This window comes from Chanos chanos, chromosome 8 (assembly GCF_902362185.1).
Source record: "Chanos chanos chromosome 8, fChaCha1.1, whole genome shotgun sequence".
Lineage (NCBI taxonomy): Eukaryota > Metazoa > Chordata > Actinopteri > Gonorynchiformes > Chanidae > Chanos > Chanos chanos.
In genome coordinates this window covers 30,200,916-30,220,473 of record NC_044502.1, presented here as the reverse complement: position 1 = coordinate 30,220,473, position 19,558 = coordinate 30,200,916, and the positions used below count along the sequence as shown (strand labels likewise).

Sequence of the window (19,558 nt, the reverse complement as noted above, 5' to 3'; positions counted from 1 at the left end):
TGTTCAACAAAAAGGTCTGCGTTGAAGAAGCTGACTTGTTGCTTTCACAGTTGTACCCTTGTTTCTTCTGAAGGAATCGCTCAAACAATCGCTCCGTCTCCAATTTATAGACCAGCGCTCCACCTCTGGTTTCCAGGGAAACGCCTTACCCTCCCACTTCAGCGCACCCGGATTTATTCACGCGTATGCAGGATCACATTATCAATAGAGCTAAGAACTTATATGCAAACAAACACAGGTTATTTAAAGCACATGACAAGTTCTGAGTTTTTTTTGTTGTTGTTTTCTTTCTTTCTTTCTTTCTTTCTTTCTTTCTTTCTTCCCTTTAAGCGCGTACAGAATTTGTAAAGTCGTACATAACTGTCTACTCACATGCAATGCTTTCACTATCCAGATCACAAAATGAACCAAAGATTTAGCCATAGCTGGGTCTATGGCAAGAGAAAATGTTTCCCAAACAATATTCAACAGACAATGAAACAGACGACTTAATAATAGTATTCTACCGGTTACAAGTAAACACTGCTTAAAAAATACTTCATTACGACAATATGGATTATAATATTGCAACAGAATACACACATACACACACACACACACACACACACATCATTGCCCATGTTTGATGCTCAACAAATAATTTCCGTCTTCCAGCGGACATCACTTCAAACATCACCAACATTACCACTGTCAGCCTTGTGCACCACTTCCACCAATTTATCATCATCATCATCATCATGAGCAACAAAAACACAAATTCTGAATGTTTTCAGAGAATCCGACGTTCATTTTTCTAGCACTGACTTTCAGATTGCATTGTGGGATTAGAGGAAACAGGGAATTGAAACATCTACTTAATTTCTACACGTCTAATTAAATATCAGGTATGTTAGTGCTCTAACCTGCTAAAGTTTGATCAGGTTTCATGGGTGTGATTAAAATAACGAGCTGACATTCCACTCAGATCACACACTGTTCGAGATGCAGTGCAGTGGTGCAGCGGAATTTTAACAGTAAGTTAGATTAGGACAAGCTTCAGGGTACAGACCGTCTGGTGGTATGCCAGGGCTGTTCACGGAAGTGATATAAAATATGTAATCATTGCCAATAAAGATATCCTCTCAATAGGAGTACAGAAGTGCGTGCAAAGAGGATCGATTTCTTTTGATAGCATGACCCTTGTTGGCTCTCCAAGCAGTTTACCACCTGACAAACGTTGCTGATAATCATCATCTTAAACCTCCATAAATGGACAGCAGCAGACAGTTGAATTTGATTGGGTTAGGTCTATTGTACTATCTGAGTGAGAGTCCGAAAACTTGACTCAAGGGTTTGTTTTTTCATGGGGAACCAATTTTATGCTAGAACTTGTAACATCCTCCATATAGGATTTGCTGCCAGTTTAAATTTTGTGCAAATCCTACAAAAATCGTTTTTCTTGTAAACTGCTGGTCCTGTTGACTTGGAGTTGGAAACTTGGATTACATACCTCTAAACATGCCTATAATAAAGTTGCAAATGATGAGCAGATCAGGAATTGATCTCTGGCAAAATCATGTGCCCATCACCTTGTACAATTAATATATTTGTCTTTAAAATTATTAAGTTTCCAAAATGCTAAGAACATTCAGCTTGAGTTTCAAGTGTTGAGCTATAAGATACTTATGAAGGGTGATGCAATTCCCTAACCTACAAGTGGCTTTAGCCGCTACAGCCAGTTGAGTTTGACCTAAATATGATTATTCACATGTTAAAAAAAACAAAACAAAAAAAACCGAAAGGTCCTTGAATTCTTTTGAACATACTCACACAGCATATTTTTAACTAAACTGATAGGCAAATACAGGTCTTTTACTAGTTTTTGGCTTAGTAAGTGGATATGTCAATGGGGTGTGTAGTTTTCTTGCATGTTTCTGTTGGCTACTGCAGGTACATCACAGCGAAGAATGGCAGTCTGTTCAACAGCACTGGACAAGCTGGAACTACAATGACAACTTTCTAGAATGGAACTGTGAATCACTGATAAAGTTGTGTGTATGTGTGCATCATGTGTGCAGTACAGTATTAGTGTGTGTGAACTTTAATTTCCTGATCACTCCAGTGAGAATGGGAACAGGCTTTGTTGAATGGTTGCAATAACAACATTCCTGAATGGAGCTCTGAAGCAATCTGAGGAACCCCCCCCCCCCCCCCCCATTCTGTGTGTGTGTGTGTGTGTGTGTATGTTTGTTCGTGCTTCTGCTATGTTTAGTGTTAGTGGGATAAAGTGTGTGTGGTGAATATTATGTACAGTGTTTGTATGATGTTTATAGTTTTCAGGAGTCTAATTTTATTGGCTGGGAAATTGTGGAATAGTTACTACAGCAATATTCTAGAATGGAACTCAGCATTTCTCCATTAAGGCATTGTAAGGGAGTGTTTCCCAGTGCTGCTCTTGGAAACCCACATTTAGTTGTTTTTTTGTTTTTTTTTAAAGTTGGCCATCAGATGACCCCTGCTTCAATCCTAGATGATAAGGGCTAGCACATGCATCCCCTGGTACATACAAAGCCAACTACACTTGCTTTTCACCTAATAGTTTAGAAATGCCTTATGAGAACTGGAATCTCCAGCCACCCCACTGAAGTGCAATGACGGAGACAGAACTCTTTCCAGCTGACCCTCCAGAATATGACTAATTGTTTTCTCTGTGACGCCCAGCCTAGCCACCAGTAACACTGAGATTCAAACTTCGCTACATCACCAAACACTACTGAAGCCCCCTAAACTGGCTTTTTCAGGCCATGATTAAACCCCTGGACTTACTCTTAACTTTCAGCTCATTTTACAAGAATAATTCTATTAATTTTGAATAAAATATTAAGCATAACGCCATAAAAGTTGGCATTGATACTAAAATGGGCCAGGTTGACCTTGGACTGAGGTATTGGGCTCAGTGTGCTTTACATAAGTCTTAAATTTCTCTTTGTTAAGGGCTAAAAAAAAAAAAAGGTTTGGTCAGTGTGACAGTGTGATGGGTCCTTCAGTGTTGCTTCAGTGTTTGGATGTTAACTCCAATGCAGGAGTTAAGAGAACAGCTGTTTGTAGCTGCTAAACCATCTATCCACCCATCTGTAATGTGTTATCATGCTTTCCATGGTTGAGAAAGTGATCCTTGACCTCCTGCAATGCTCTCTTCTCTAAAGGAGGCTTTGACAGTTAATTACAAAAAAAGTAAGCAAACTGAGCTAAAAAGGAAAGAGAGCCACTTAAGTACATCCCCCCCCAAAAGTAAATCAACACCGGCTACATATATAACAGTTTCTTTTCCAAGTTTTTCTGAGTTTTAATATGGTTCGATTAATTTATGATTTTCATGTGATGGGGTCATGTGTCACTATTGACAAAATGACTTATACAGACAACCTAGTATTTGATTGTAGCATATTTCATATTGAGCTGAGGAGACCTGTCCTTGCTATAAGGGTTCAAAGTCTTGTTAAAGAGCAAAGGAGAAGTGTTGGTGAGATATTCTGAGCCAAAATCTACAAGCACTGCCTGGCTAATGCAGTGAATTAGAAACAGATGTGTGTTTAAAAAAAAGTAGTGCTTTTCCTCAAGATTACATCATATGTCTATCCACCACCCCCTCAGAATAGTAGGATTTGGTCTCTTGGATATGTTTGAAAGAAAGCACTTCAAACCATAGCAGTTTACCATGTCTTCTGTGTAGATATTCCTGTGATCTGTCTATCTCAAGTGTATGGCAAGTTTCAATTTATTTGCAAATGTTGTTCTTATAATGAAAACCACTGGACAAAGACACACCCTGTGAAGGACGAAATCATTTTTCCACTAAGAAAGGGTGTATCACATCTCTGAGAAGAATAAAACTAAAGGATGACAATGAGTCTCAAAGAACCACCAGCCCCCCACCCCCATTGTAATGGCTTGAATTTTGCATGAATATCCAAAGTTGGTCACTGGGAGGTTGCAAAAGACCACCGAAAGGGAGGCACAAAAAGTTGATGTGACATGTTTTCAAAGAGCAGTTCACTATGGAGCTGAAAATGTTGTTGAGCAATAGCATGTCCATGTTCAGGCCATTCAACACTGCCTGGCCAATCACCACGGATACTGAGATGAGCTTATCCCTTGTGGTTACAGCTGTGAGAAATGATACAGAAAGAAATGCTGGACACACACAAAGACTAATCTTATATCGAGTCTGATCGCTAAGAGGGAATACAGACAAGTCTTTGTGGTGTACATCTGTGTGTGTGTGTGTGTGTGTGTGTGTGTGTGTGTGTGTGTGTGCATGCATGCGCTCCCTGTTTGATTAAAATCCATATTCCATTAAGTGAATATTGTATGGAAATACACATCTCCTGCTCATTTAGATGCAGTTTTGTTAGTTTAACATTGACTGCAATAATGGAAGGCGCACATTTGGTTTTCAGACAGACTTTTTCTTTGACTCAATAATCGAATCCATAGAGATGACATAAGCTACCTGTGTCATTCAGGATTAATATAACAAGGGATAAAACCATCCTGATGAGATAGGTTTTTTCTGAAGCCTGAAAAGGTTAAATATAAGTGTATTTGTTTACTATAAGTTTTCATGGCTTGGATAATTGGGAAGTCTGTTATGACTTACTCTTGGGCACAACAGCTGGGACTAGTCAAATGTTTTTTTTAAAGCAAAGACATGCCCTCTGTGCACCCTTCATAAAATTTAGCTGTATCCATTATACTGTGCAGTAGGTCAGTTACAGGTTTGTATGGTTTAGAAACTGTAATGAAACACTATTTGCATAAATTAAAACTTTCCAAATTTCACATTCTGAAATACCTGTTTTTGTTTTCTATTGAGGAGCTTGTTGATAGTGGAGGCCAAATAACTGATGTGAACATTTCCCCTGCTGTGTCATGTTTCATTTAATTAAGCTAATAAGTTAGTTGAGGACACATTTTCAGGTTAGAGCAAATTAGCTAAGGCAGAGAACTGATGTAAGCACACAGTAAAAAGTCATTCTTGTTTAAAATAAAATTTCTAATCTTTTTTGCTGCTCAACAGTGCTAGCTAGACCGTGTGATAACTGAGACCAGAAACCAAGGGAAAGGGAAACAACAACATAGTAGTTTTGCAGGGACTTTGATCACCACAAACCAAGAGAACGGCTTTAATGTACATTGGCATAGTTTGTGTCTAACGATCTTTTAGAAGTATATGACACCATTCTTCCCCCGTAAATTCAAACATTCACAGTTTTGTTGATGGTAGTGGAAAATGCTATCTCAGACACCAAAACATCACGATCATCAAATAGTTCAGAGACAGTTAACGGCCCCGTTTCTAATTCATTGAGTTTTCAACCTGGAAGGAACCACTCCCATCTGTATAGAAATGCTTTTACACAAGAAAAATGTGAAAATTTGGAACAACATTTTGTTTAGTTGGAGTTTACTTTGGCCTCTTGGGAACTGAATGGACCAAACCCATGCCAGGAAAATGCGTCACACATGGTCAACATGGTCAAGCTGCCACGCCCCTTTACTGTGGGAAGAAAGCACTCCGGCTTGCAGGTGACATGTGCCACTCATACATTGGTCCTCTTGTTTAAAGGCGTAGGGGGACTCACTTGCTCAGGAGGCCCAGTGCTTGTGTTCTTTACTTCACTTTGCTTTATGTGCAAATGTGTAATATTTTTGGGTGTGACATGGGATTTATGCACTGCAACTCTCTGAAGTTCTCGGTGGACTGTTCTTGATGAAACGATCACATCCTAGATCTACAGTTGAGAGTGGCTTAGTTGTTTTGCATCTCAAATCAATGCATTGTATCTCAAACCAATACACGGACAGAACAGTTGAGGACTGTGCACTTTTGGCTTTAGTTAGGCCTCTTTAACTTAAACTTCCATGCCACCATCATGAAATCACTGTTCCTTGTGATGTAGTGAGATGAGCTGATTCATCATCTCAGATTTTCACTTCTCTCTTAAAGTCACTGGGATCTCTTCCTCTAATCATGATAACTGTAACTTTGGTGATTGGGTTTGCTCAGCTTTTTTTTTGGATGGAATGTTAATTACTTAAGTAACTCAGGGCCAACCCTGTGCATTCAAGGGTTCCATCAGCTGAATCCTGTTTGTTGTCAACTTTTGCAGTCATGCCTGTGAGTGATTGCAACTTTATCTGTCACCTTAGCGATATAAACAAGCTTTTTTTCTCTAGTATTTATCAACGGTAGCGAGCCAGTCACGTTCAAAACTTTTTGTTTTTCATACAGATGATTGATAATGAGCGCTTGAGGTTTGCGTCAAGCCTAAGTCATATCCTTGCCAATTTCTCACCTTACAGTCATCTTCTTTGGGGTTTTTTTCTTTTTCTTTTTCTTTTTTTTTGTGGCTGTAGAATCTTTCATGAACTAAGTTACATTTCATTTTTGAGCAGTTCAACTGTCCTCCTGAGACCCATAAGCAAACAAACAAACAAACAAACAAACAAACAAATGAATGAATGAATGTGTGTTTGTGTATGTGCTCAATTTCCTTTAACAGTTTTGGTTTTGGATGTATGTCACTCTTTCACTTCAACAATGGTATTCCTTAAGACAGTTGTGTTTTTCTGGAGACACAGAGGAACATTTTGTATTTCAAGCACCTGCTTTGCTTTTGCAATTAAGCCCTCTACATCTTGATGCATTCTGGATACCTTTCTGGCACATGTACTGTACCGACTTTCTCAAGACTTGTATCTGGGTGTGGCAGTCGTTTGCAAGGTTACTCTTACTTATCTTCAGTTGAGATTATCTCCCCTCCTCTTGTATCAGATCACACCCAGGCAATGTGCTCTTCAACTAAAAGCAATTCAAACTCCAGGTATTGCTGTGTTTCCTTTGCCAGTCATCCCAGTATGCTTGACATTATGTAGAAGCTCAGCAAACGGTTAGTCATGAGGACCCTTCCCATGTTGGTGTTATACTGAGTAACAACTGCTGGCCTTGAAACTTGTATGTGCATCTCCTCCTTATTTGACCATCTTTCTGATGCTTAATTCCATGAGCAGCTGAAGCCACGATAGCAGCCTGGTTGTCACACCATTTTGTCAAAGCCAATTCAGGGGATTTTCTTGTCACCATCTCAGATGACCCTCTTCTGTTTTGTCGCAAAGCTTTGTCCCCAATGAGTTTACAATCTCTTTGCACCCGAGATTTCATCATTGTGTCATTTGCTAGAAGGTCCCTCTCTGACAGCACATCAAGGAGTTTGACAGATGTGAAATATTGATTGAAAAGAGTTTGGTCCTTCTTGGAACAATTTCTATCAGCTGAAGAGCTGTTGGTGCCCCAAAAACCTAATCCTTTCTCAAGCCTCTTGAAGGTGTTTGTCCTCTGATACACCTCAAAATACAACATGAGTCTGTTTGGAGAAGCAAGTATGAACACTTTTAACCCAGTTGGATTTGGTTTCCCTGTCACAAACTGCCTGGAAAAACAATGGATGGTAAATGCATTTAACATCATTTAACTATGGTTCAGATCTTGATGTTCACTGGAGAGAACATATAAAAATTGTTTCAAAATTAAGGATGAACAAGTAAACAGAAGGGAAAAAAGTTACTGCTGTGTTCCTAACAAGTTAACGAAAAGAATTAAAAAAAAGAAGAAATAGCATTCCAGCAGTCGGCATAAGTAAGTAAATCTGAGCTTCCCATTTCTTTTCCCATAAACTGTGTTAATTGGGATGTGCGTCATTTTGTGCAAAAAAAGAAGAGGCACTAAAATAATAAATAAATAAATAAACAAACAAACAAACACCAACACGTGTGGCATCATTAAAAAGCCCAGGATGTCTCCTTGAATTTACAACAGTGCTGAAATTGCGTTCAATCACAAAAGATCACAAGGAAGGACAAAACTGAAGAAACTGAATGAATGGACCTTTAAAAATGTTCCTTCTTCCTTCTCAGGCGTTTCATGTTTTTCCCTTCTGCTGAGATTTATCAGTATCACAGACCCTGAGGTTATGAGAAGAAAAAATCAGGGGGAATTACCCTTGGATTAGTATAAAATTATACTTTGGCACTTCCTCCTAGCAAAGTATTTTGAACACTTTATTGGATCCAGGCATTTGCCCTCCTAATAACTGGAGTACCAAAATTATGCAGATGAAACAATGTTATGGTTAAAAATGAAATATTCAGGGGCATTTCATATCATTCAGTAATATCATTCAGTTCAGTTACTGAAGTAATCACCATATTACTTGTTCAGTTGGAATACTCCAAATCATCTCTCCTCTTGGACAATCCTGGCTTTTGATGGCATGGCAACTGAAGTTATCAACCTAACAGAGTACTCTCACTCTCTGATATATTCCTCATTAAAAACCTCATTAAATCCCATTAAAAAGAAGATAGTGTGTCTTTTTGAACCCCATTAAAAAGAAGATAGCACTGTATTCATTCTGTAAAGCACCTTCAAAGCAATTCAAAAGAAATTCACGGAATCTGGTGCTCTGAGGTTTTGTTATTTATTTGGATAGCTGACTGCAACCTTATTTGAGGTCTAAACATTTGAGGTCTAAACTGTTGTGATTTAACAGATTCAAATTGTAAGGATGCTGTCAGAAAAACACTGCATTGTTATGACTGAACTGTTTGTAATTTCTCACTGGGTTGGCACCTATTCCACACCTGTCTTGCCATGAAGGGGTCTCCTCTCTCTGCGGTCCTTCTCAAGATTTCTTCCATTTTTTTCCCTGTCACACCTGGGGTTTCGGGGGGAATTTTTTCTATGAGGATTACGTCATGGGCTGCTGTCCTGTAAACCTGTGACCATGTAAAGCCCTTTGAGACTGTATACAGTGATGTTGGGCTTTAAATAAACTCGAACTAGAAGTTCTTTTCAGCATTTTGTTTCATGTCATCATGGAAACTATTTGATTTCCTCAGTGATTAATGTGCGTTGTGGATTGCTGGTGAACCGCCAAAAACAAACAGTGAGGCAAAAAAAAAATATCATCATCTGTTAATATAGGATTGTGAAAACTTGGCGGTCATGAAGGTTTGTGACGTAAACCTTGTTCTGAATCACAGGCTACAAAGCTTTTTTTTTGCATCAAATTAGCAAGAGTAAAAAATCTCTCATGTAACCATGGCCTCAGTTTGTACAGTCACTGAACAGACTATCTTTTAGGAGAAATGTCTCCCCCTCAGTCTCAGTCCATTATGGTGGTCTTGGTGTGACGTCATATTCAAGTGAGTCATAGCTCAAAACCTCATAGTCTTTAACAGGGTGGACCACTAAAGTCTGTATTAACTCCAGACATCCGAGTGTGATACAGGGAAGTGTAGGAAATGACCTGTGATATGTCACTGTGGTGCTACGCAGACCTGGGCTTTTTTTTGTGCGTGGGGGCAGGGGGGTCATAATTGGAGTGTTGGGTGGAGGGGTGTGGGGGTAGAAACTGAGGCTTCTTGGAAAGTGTGTTTACCATGGCAGCCTAGGAGATGATGAGATGACTGCCAAAGAGAGACAGCTCATGAACTGTGGGAGAAAAAAAAAACAGAGAAGACTACAGTATTTGTGAGTTCTCTAGTCTCCAGGGCACTAAGAGGAGGAGTATTGAGCAACATGCAAGAATTAGCAACATATCACGTGTGAACAAAAAATGTTTAAGTTTCACTTTGCCAACATTTCCCCTCTTCTGTCAGAAGGAAGAATAGTCCACAACATTTACACTGAAAGTACAGGCAAGGTCCAGTTTAGCATGCTGTGATCCAGTTCTACTTGTTTAAAAAAATAAATAAATAAAGAGAAAATATCACCACCACTCTGACCAGGCTGAGCACAGCTACCAACAATAATTATGATAGTTATGGCTGGTTTTACTGATTTTTTGTTTGACTATTTTTTAAATATTACAAACATTGAACTTCAGCTTCGTGTTCAATGCAAGCCGCCTAAGGAGCGAATTTAACTACTCCTCTTGTATGCAGTATCGACACATCTCTCAGACATTTTAGTTTGTCGAGCACAAGCAAGTTCTGGAGGCTAGCGACTCCACCTGGTGACCTTGAGAATTACAGCGAGTGAGCTCAGGAAATTCTTCATATCTCCGAGCTTGACATGTAACTGAAGACATCTCTGCTAGTTCTAAGCCTTGTGTGAAAGTCCATCCCAGGTGAGGCATCTGTGTGAGGCATCCAGCAACGTTTCAGTATCATTCTGTTCTGTCTTACTGTTTTATCACAGTACCAACAGAAGGCTTATGTGATAAATATTTAATTCATTGTTGATTGGTTGAATGACTGTGATTTTTGCCCACGCATTTTGCCCTGTGCACTGTTTGTCAGTGGTGCTTGTTGGAACACATTAAAAAACAATGAGTGTCACTGAAAAGAGATGCAGTCTGTTCAAAATAACAAAAGCCATGCACAGCTTGCACAGTCAACACAACTGAAGCTTTTGAATTTTTTGACAAAGGTGAAAATTCCTCATCCAGCAAGATCACATTTCTGCTTGGACTCATTTCAGCCTCAGATTAACTGAGCCATTTATTACAATCAAATGCTGATTGACCGTACACCTATGTACAAAGTTTCTTTATGGTAATAAGCAAGATTACACAAAACACTGTTGTGGGATTTCAGTTTTATTTCAGTTTTAATTAAGTCCACCAAGAACATCAAACTCTATATTCAACTTCTGGAGACTTACAAATGAAAAATTTGGACCATTCTTTGACAAAAAAAAAAAAAAAAAAGAACAGAAGGACAGAACTGCAAATAATTAAATTAGCAATCAATTAAATAAAATTTATGTGCCCATTCGATATCAAAATCCTTCATCCTGCGGAATATTTGCATCCTCTCAAACTACACTGACAAAAAAAGCAAAGAGCTCATTAAAGAGAAATTCAGACACATTGAAAACACAGTTTTCTTTACTTATACAGTAATTACCAGCTAATTAGACATTGGTTGTTAGCGGTTAGACAGCAGTGAGCAAATTATTTTAGTAGCTGTGCACCGAAGCACTGGCAGAAAAAATATTGAAAATAAAACCTTCAAAAAATCATACCGCCATTTGCTTCTAATGAGTTTCACCCTTATAGTGAAATATCACAAACCATGTGACGAGATAGTTCCAGAAAACAGGTTACTACGAAGAGTCACATACACTCACACAAACACACATTTGAAACAAAGGCAGAGACACACACATACACATACACACGCAAAGGAAAATATATATGGCACCACCATAGGAGCTCCAAACACACATTTAACGTCACTTGAACAAGGTGAAATTTTACTAAACACTGGCAGAGAGAAATGTGAGCTAGAATAGGTGGGAATGGAATCTTCTAAATAAGGAGACACGCAAACTCGATCAAAACAGTTTCCTTGCCTCTTCAACTAGATCTTTTCCATAGAAGTGAAATGTCTAGATGGGCAGAGCTTGTATGACAAAAAAAAAAAAAAGTCACTTAACCAGCAGAACCAAACTTCATAAACCCAGCAAGTGTTCTCAGATCTATATGAGCAGGTCTGAGAGGGAGAGGCAGGGAGGCGGTTTTGAACCGGGTCTTGGTTTAACTTGACACATGTGAGGGTAGGCCAGCTACGAATTCAGGTTTGCATGGGGTTGTAAGGAAGAACTCAGAAGCCTGAGGGTGTCAGTATGTTCATGTCACGGTGTTTGAGTTTGTGGGGTTTGGTCATCTGTCTCTTGCCCTCCAGAGTGGGAATCTCCATCTTAGGGGCTTTCAGGTTGGCAGGATCTTCAGCCATACGCGTGGCCTGAGCCTTCATCACCTCCATGGGGCTGGGCTTCTGTGCACCCTTATAGGGCTGCAGAGCAAAACCCCCTGAGAGAATGAGGGCGGGCGAGAGAGAGAGAGAGAGTCATATCAGTTAATATGCACAAAGTGGTGTAGTGCTTGAAATGTAATATGGTGACCAGAAACCAGACTCAAAATTATGTTTGAAATGTTCTTTGTGTTTTGCATGGGGATGAAATCACCAGTCTGAATCATCTACCATGTCTCACACACACACACACACACACACACCTACAAACACCCACAAACACAAACACCCTATTAAGACACTCTGCCTCTCTGGAACAAAACCTGAAACACATGCACGCATGGTCAACACATTTGTTTCTTTTGGCAAGTTCTACTTTTTAATGAGGCCACACAGCCAGTCTCTGTAGGAACTGGGAAGAAAGAAAACAGAAGAAAAGACTGGAGATAAGAATGGTGGAAGCAGTAATTCCAGAGAACAAAGGAAGAGGCTATCACAGAATTCCTGCAGCTATAAGTGTGACAATCCTTAGAATCAGAGCTATCTACATACTCTCTCTAACAAATTATTCTAGTAAGCTATGTACCAGAAACATAAGACCTGTTGACAGTCAGATTTGTGTGTCGTTCTATAACATTTTCTGCGCCTGTATCGCCTATTAGAACCAGAATGCCTCAGCAAGTCCAACCAATGCATGGCTTGGTGAGCAGTGCTATTTTGTTTGGCTGGTGCTACCACCGCCTTCTTTCTCTGCGTTTATGGTATGTTTGATTAGGAAAAAATTCCTTGCTTCTTCTAGCAGCTGCGGTAAAAACTGCCTCTAGATAGGTTCGCTTGCTACTGGGGAGGGCGGGCAGAAACGAGTCAGGGAGTAAGTCGTGTCAGGGGAAAAGTGTACAGAAGGGCTGTGTTTGGAAAAAAATTTACAAAATTGGAAAATAAAAAGAGAGTCAGTTTACCTGCTTGGGTGGTATCTGAGCCCGGGTCAGCGACGGACATGTGGCCGCCGGGCCTTGGTCCAAAAACACTCCAGCGCTCCACTGCTCCCTCACCCAGACCCAAATCCACAGAGCTGGAGCTGGTACTGGTGCTCAACTCAGAACCAGTGAGGGACGCTGCCGAGCCCTGACTGAACCAGCCCCTGCCCCACACACACACACACACACACACACACACATCAAATGTTGTCAACTTCAAATGATATATAAAAATTCTGTTTTAGTGCCCTTAACTGCATCAAAATTTTAGGAGAAGAAAAAAAAAATTCCCAAGCTGAACCAGTGGGAAAAAAAAGTTTAAACTACTTTAGCTGTTCCAAATTGTTTTCTTCATTATTAAATAACAGCATGTGATGGAAAAAGAACGCTCTTCACTCAACAGACTAATCATGCACTGATTTCAATATGAATCCCACAGTGATTTAATTCAGTTGGATTTAACTGGCGTAATAGGAGAAGAACAGTGGTTTGTGTTACTGGCTGAGTGTATACCTGCGTTTCTGTTTAGGTGAGGACTGAGGTGTGCTAGACGGAGTTGACTGAGCAGATGAAGGCTGCTTGTCATCTTTGACGTCTGTTCCTTGCATTTGGAGTTTCTGCGATAAGAGAAATGAGACATACAATTCATCACCACAACGTCAAATACAGACACCAAAATGAAAAGTAAATATGCAGTTGATCTAGCAAGTCTGGTCAACAGTCCTGCCAGAGCAAATGCCTAATTCAAAACAGATTTTAATGACTCAAAATCTGTTTGTGAGGACAGTCAAATGACTTCATGACACACCTAACAAATGTATTGCCATAGAATTTGTCACATTTATCAAAGTCTTGTTCTGATTAAAGATTAAACCATTAGTCATTCCGGAGAGTTTATCTCAACTTGTTGAAACTGAAATAAACATGTGAAAATATTTTAAACTTGCGAAATTAACTGGTACAGCATTGTTTCTTTAAGGGTAGTATCAGTGAGGGGCGGATGTCATCTGCAAACATATCTGCTGCTAACCCTTTCTCAAGTGCCCATGAGAGAAGATAAACAGCTGAAAAGTATTGTTTGGCACAGATGAAAGCAATAATTAACAGCATGGCTTTGAAGTACATCAGTATGGTTTCCAAAAGTCATTAATAAACGACTTATGTTGCTGACAAATGTTAGCTAGAAAGTAAACATTTATTGTTGTTTTCAAACATGATTTTGAAATGCACACAAATTATGCATGTACGTATGTATGTGTGTGTCAACACCTGTCAAAATTTCAAAATGGACAGCGTATGACATATTAAAAGTAAACTTATTAGTCAGGAATAACTAAGTCCAACACGCAAAGGGCCACACCGCTTTCTCTTTGTGCTATATTGGGCCACATGTCCCATTTAACTGATCAATCATTCAACAAATGCATCGTTGATACTGGCCACCAACTAGTCGACCAGGTAAAATGAGACATTTTCGGATTGCTCACACATGAGACAGTGTATGGTTTGGTGAGGTGGACTCTTACTCACATGCATTGACTCAGCCATTCTGTGGTACCGTGTCTCCTCTGCAGCCAGGCCTTTATGTGGGGTGTAACCGGCGTCTGTCAGTCCCGCCTGCTTCTCAAACTTCTGCATGCTCTCCTGGGTTTGCTCTGAGAACGCGCACACGCAAACACGTGGTAAAGTAAAGGTTCTTAATCTCGACAGCATCTAATCTATTAACAATCGTAATTATCGTTCTATGGCTATGTTATGTTTCCTACTCTGGCTGTTTGCTTCGGAGTGATTAGATATGACTGGTGGGAAAAATATACTTGAGCAAATATCTTCACTCTGAAAATAAATATTTATATTCTGAAAATGAAGAGGAAGTTTGCAGTTCATGCTTTTTAAGGACTGGAGCTACTTCTTTCTCATATCAGTCTGCTTTCAGATCCACACCTATAAGCATGTTCCTCTGGTCATTACATATTTACACACATATATACATGGTAATATAATCCAACAGTAGAATTGCTGTTGCTCTAAAAATACCACCTTTGTATATATATATATATATATATATATATATATATAAAAAAGACACACGCACACACTGCCTGGCCAAAAAAAAGTCGCCATTTGGAACTGGAGCATCTGGAGACAGTGTTATGATCTGGCATTGCTTCAATTAGTCAGGTCTAGACTCAGCAGCGTATGTGGCAATAAAACGAAGTCAGCTAAGTACTTGAATGTACTGAATGACCAGGTTATCCCATCAATGGATTTTTTCTGCCCTGGTGGCATGGGCATATTCCAGGATGACAATGCCATGGTTCATCTGGCTAAAATTGTGAGAGTGGTTCAGGAAGCACAAGGAATCATTTTCACACATGAATTGGCCACCACAGAGTCCTAACTTTAACCCTATTGAAAGTCTTTGGGATGTGCTGGAGAAGACTTTACAGTGGTTTGACTCTCCCATCGTCAACAAGATTTTGGCCAGAAATTAATGCAACCTTGGGCGGAAATAAACATTGTGAAGTTGCATAAGGTTGTCGAAACAATGCCAAAGAGAACGCGCACCGTAATCAAAGCTAAAGGCGGTCCAATGAAATATTAGAGTGTGCAACACTTTTTTTGGCCAGGCGGTGTATATGTAGCAGTATGTATATATATGTGTATATATATGTATACACACACACACACACACACACACACACGTATGTATGTATATACACACACACACACACATACAGCCTATTAGTTTATATTTAAGTAAACGTACTGATGATGAGAGAATTCATGATGACAGATGAAGCTTTGGCCTTCACCACTGGGATTGGTGATTTAGGGGGGTTAGCTGCAGGAGGGGGGGCCACACTACCATCTGATTCGTCTTCCTAAATTCATATGGAGGAACACATACACACACATACAAGACCCTTTAAAATCAATAAAACGTTTTCTTAGGGCTCTACACCCTAAACCAAATCCTGTTTCAGCAATCTCATCAGATGTGTTTACAACAAAGCATCTTATCTCTCCTAAGAGACATCATTTTCCCAAACACTGATGTGTCTCTCATTGTCACTACCTGTTTAACATAACATAAACATAAAGTAAATGCCACGGATAATTTCCATACATCTGAGAACCCCATCCGGGTTCTACTGACCTGGGACAAGCAGGAGAGGTGATATGTGAAAATCAGGGCTAAACTGCCTTCATATCTAAGCACTATATCATATTTAAGAAAGGTCAAGAAATAAAGGAACTACCTAGCCACCTAATAAGGAGTATATCCAGACAATCTCAAACAGAATGCTATTTAACTGCTTTCCCAATAACAGACAGTGTGTTCAAAACATAAGTAATCATGTGTTTATGCCAATCTTTCTGTCCGCATAGGTAGAGTGACAGGAGGGGGGACCTCTGCCAGCCGTGAGAATTTCCTCTCGGGGATGACAGGCCTTTTCCATAGGTTAGTTATGTTGATGTCAGACGGAGGTGACATGGGGGCCTCCAGGTTTTCATCGTAGCTGAGGGCACGACGAGCCATCCCAATGGGGATAGACATGCCTCCCAGAAGGCCATCTGGCGTTCCTGATTCTAGGGCTGAACAAAACAAACAAACAAACAAAAAAAATCAAAGAAAAATCCCATCTGATTTCCCCACATCTGACTTCAACTCAAAGGGAGTAAAAGTGTTAAATTATTTTAATGATACTTATTCAGTCTGCTAAAAGGCTACAAATGATTGAGGCTGATCCGCGGAAACAATAATTAACTGAGGTGACGCAAGTGGTGGCTCTGATTGGGTGAATTCCATAAGGGAGCCAGTGTGTACCAATATCTGATAGGCTTAGAGGCCAATGCCCCATAGTGTGCTTGTCAAACATTTATCAAATTCCAAAAATCAGGTCAGGTTTGAAATAAGTGCTTTGTTGTGAAGAAATAAGTTCCATTTGGTTGTGCAAGCAGTGCTCAGACATGACTGAAAAGTAAATGTCTAGTATTGGCTGTTGCAGTGATCTGCCTTACCAGGTATCTCACCAGGTCTGGATACCATGATTCTGGCTGACAGTAGTGAGGTAAGGTGAAAATTTGAAGGGACTGCAGATATAACCCGAGTAAATGAGAGACTGTATCAGACCTGTGGACAAATCATGTACATCAAAATGAATATTTGAAAATGAAATGTCTGAAATGAAAAAACAAAACAAACCAAAATAAAAAAAAAAAAAAAAAAAAAGAACACCCCCCGTCCCTCCCCGACAAAACCCAACAAGTCTGTGTGCAGAGAGGACTATGGTCAAACTATTTGGATGGCAATGATACATGACAACTGCATCAACAAGCCAATGTTGTTATTAAACATTAATCGCTCCATGACGTACAGAAAAGACCTGACTGCGAACCCGCAAGTAGAACAATGGAGGGTTTTTTTTTTAATTTGTTTTTCAAAGACTTTTTGATGATCTAGCCAATAAGAAGTGAACAAGTACATTCAGTGCATGCTTTTGATAACAAGACCATGGACATTAAGTCAAAAGAAGAGAGGAAAATACTGGCTAGCTTCCAGTTTCCATATTTGGGTCATTCCAAGGACAACACCAGAGAAACAGCAAGTCCTTTCCACAGTTTTCCTTTGGAAAACATGACAACTGAACCCTCTGACTCAGAAGATCTCCAGAAAGTCCCAAACTGTATAGTACACTGTGTTTTACAGGTGAATCAATTTGCCAGAGCTTACCGTTTAGAGCACCTAGGCCTGCTGTTCTGCCCCTATGGTCCAGGGTTGTCTTGCTGAATCACACAAAGTGACAGCTGTTCAATGAGCATTGTGGGACATCACGAGAGGAAGGGGACAGAGACAGAAAGAGAGAGGAGAGATAGCTGGAAAAGGACCAAAAGAGTCATTAAAAGGAGATGGCGTGACTAGCTTGCTGTATCAATTTACAGCTAAGTTTAGCATGAAAGCAAATTAATCACCACAGACAACAGAGAAGAGGATTAAGGTCCTAAAAAACAGGAACTGGATATATTACTGATAAAATGGTTGAAATGTAGTTGTCATTTAATATGAAGAGCATATTACGCTCTTGCCTAACTTAAGTGACAGAACACGGCAGAACAATTACAAATTTCCCGTAACGAATGTACAGTCGTTTTAGACGGTCAATTAAACAGCCTATTACGGTCACATCCACAAAGCCTTTTTGCTTCGGACACACTGATGGTACTAGCATTCAAAATTCTGAAGAACAGATCTGTTTCCAAAGCCTCTCTAGCTCAGGCAATTAGTTAGCGCGGGTAGTTAAGATAACTGTAATTGTAGTCAGAGATATTGTGGGTTGATACGATATAGCTGTTGTATTTTACATATGAATACTCGATGTGTTCAGGCCTCAGTTACCCACTCTCAGTAAAATCCATCTGACATCGAAAGCGTTACATAATAGCCCTCGCGGTGACGGTAATCCCTCTGGATAAAGTATCAGCCACACGCCATCAAGAAACGAGCACGATGCCCTGGCTTTGCTGTGTACGAGTGTCAGTAACACAGTCTCTGTCTACCTTACCAATCCACGCTTTCAAAGCAAATGATAACTGTAAAGTAACTATATCATTGGCGTTTCAGTGTTTTCAAATTGGCACGCACTGTTTTCGGCACTAATACAAAATGGTACAGATTCCATTCAGCTGTAGCTGCTGAACTAGCTATACTCACCTATTGTTTCGAAGATAAAAGAACGAAATAAGAAAATTCACTATGACGTTTGTACATATCTGCAAAATTTATGCTGAAGAGCAGAGAGGGCGTTAGATTGCGATAACTTAATCTACCTCTTGCTAGCTAAAATGCACCGTTGTGATGGTTAACGGTAACCTCACGTTAGCATATACTCAGCTGATTCACTCGTAAACACAGCTTTGGTTTCAAGCGGTATGAAGTCCACAGTACCTGTCGCAGAGCTCCTGTACGACTGCGACAGCTAACAATCCATCAGGTGTGAAAAAGACAGTCCCAATCTGGCCGTTAAATTGTTCATTACAGATGTTTGATTGCAGTGACCTTTTGTTTCTGCCATAACTTCCCTTTAGTTCTGTGACTGACGAGAATAGGCGGAATGCAACAATACTTGTGAACGGTTTGCTTTCTTATATCTCGCGAGATTTCAGCGAATAATGCACCGCTGCCGCAGCTGTAGAACTTAAGATTGCCATCGAGGGGCGTTAAGCGACTGCTGAAAAGTATTTCAAACGAGCGTCAAAATTCAGAGACAGTTTAGGTACTGAAATATTTTCATTTTGGTGGAAAGGGGTTTTGCATTAATTGTGGCACTCTTCCTCCTCCTCCATATAACATCACTGTTGACACCAGAATTATGATTATACTAATTATACAAATACACCGACTTCACCATGTTATATCGTATGGCCAGAGTTATCGTATGGCAGCAGCTGATGGATTTTTTCATGACATGAAAATAAAGCTCGGTTTCCTAAAAATTAATTACCGATTTTTGAATTTCGACATTAAGGCTTTGAAATATGATCACTGTTTACTTAGAATATGTTCTGTGTGTTTTAGCATCCATTAGGTGGCGTTGTCTGTTTAAGAGCTCGCAGCATATGGAGAGCGTGAGGTATTAGTAGGGGAGCAATTTAACAGATGCTCTCGTAAAGACATGTTGAAAGTTTGGTTGCATTACTTTTGTAATCAGCATCCAAGCATCCATACATTGTTATTCAAATTGTCTCCATAAAGCACAGTAGAGTGCAAGATAACT

At 39.8% G+C, this 19,558-nt stretch overlaps 1 protein-coding gene across 1 annotated transcript; it reads right to left on the bottom strand.

Annotated features, from left to right (window-relative positions):
• Window positions 1-10,625: 10,625 nt before the first annotated feature.
• Window positions 10,626-18,870, bottom strand: kiaa1191 (KIAA1191 ortholog). Its single transcript, XM_030781062.1, has 9 exons — window positions 18,730-18,870; window positions 17,518-17,660; window positions 16,806-16,917; window positions 16,195-16,379; window positions 15,550-15,664; window positions 14,310-14,434; window positions 13,293-13,396; window positions 12,762-12,943; window positions 10,626-11,861 (listed from the first exon to the last, which is right to left on the bottom strand). The coding sequence occupies exons 3-9, from the start codon at window positions 16,831-16,833 to the stop codon at window positions 11,653-11,655; spliced, it is 948 nt and encodes a 315-aa protein (XP_030636922.1). The 5' UTR covers window positions 16,834-16,917; window positions 17,518-17,660; window positions 18,730-18,870; the 3' UTR covers window positions 10,626-11,652.
• Between the last annotated feature and the right edge of the window lie 688 nt (window positions 18,871-19,558).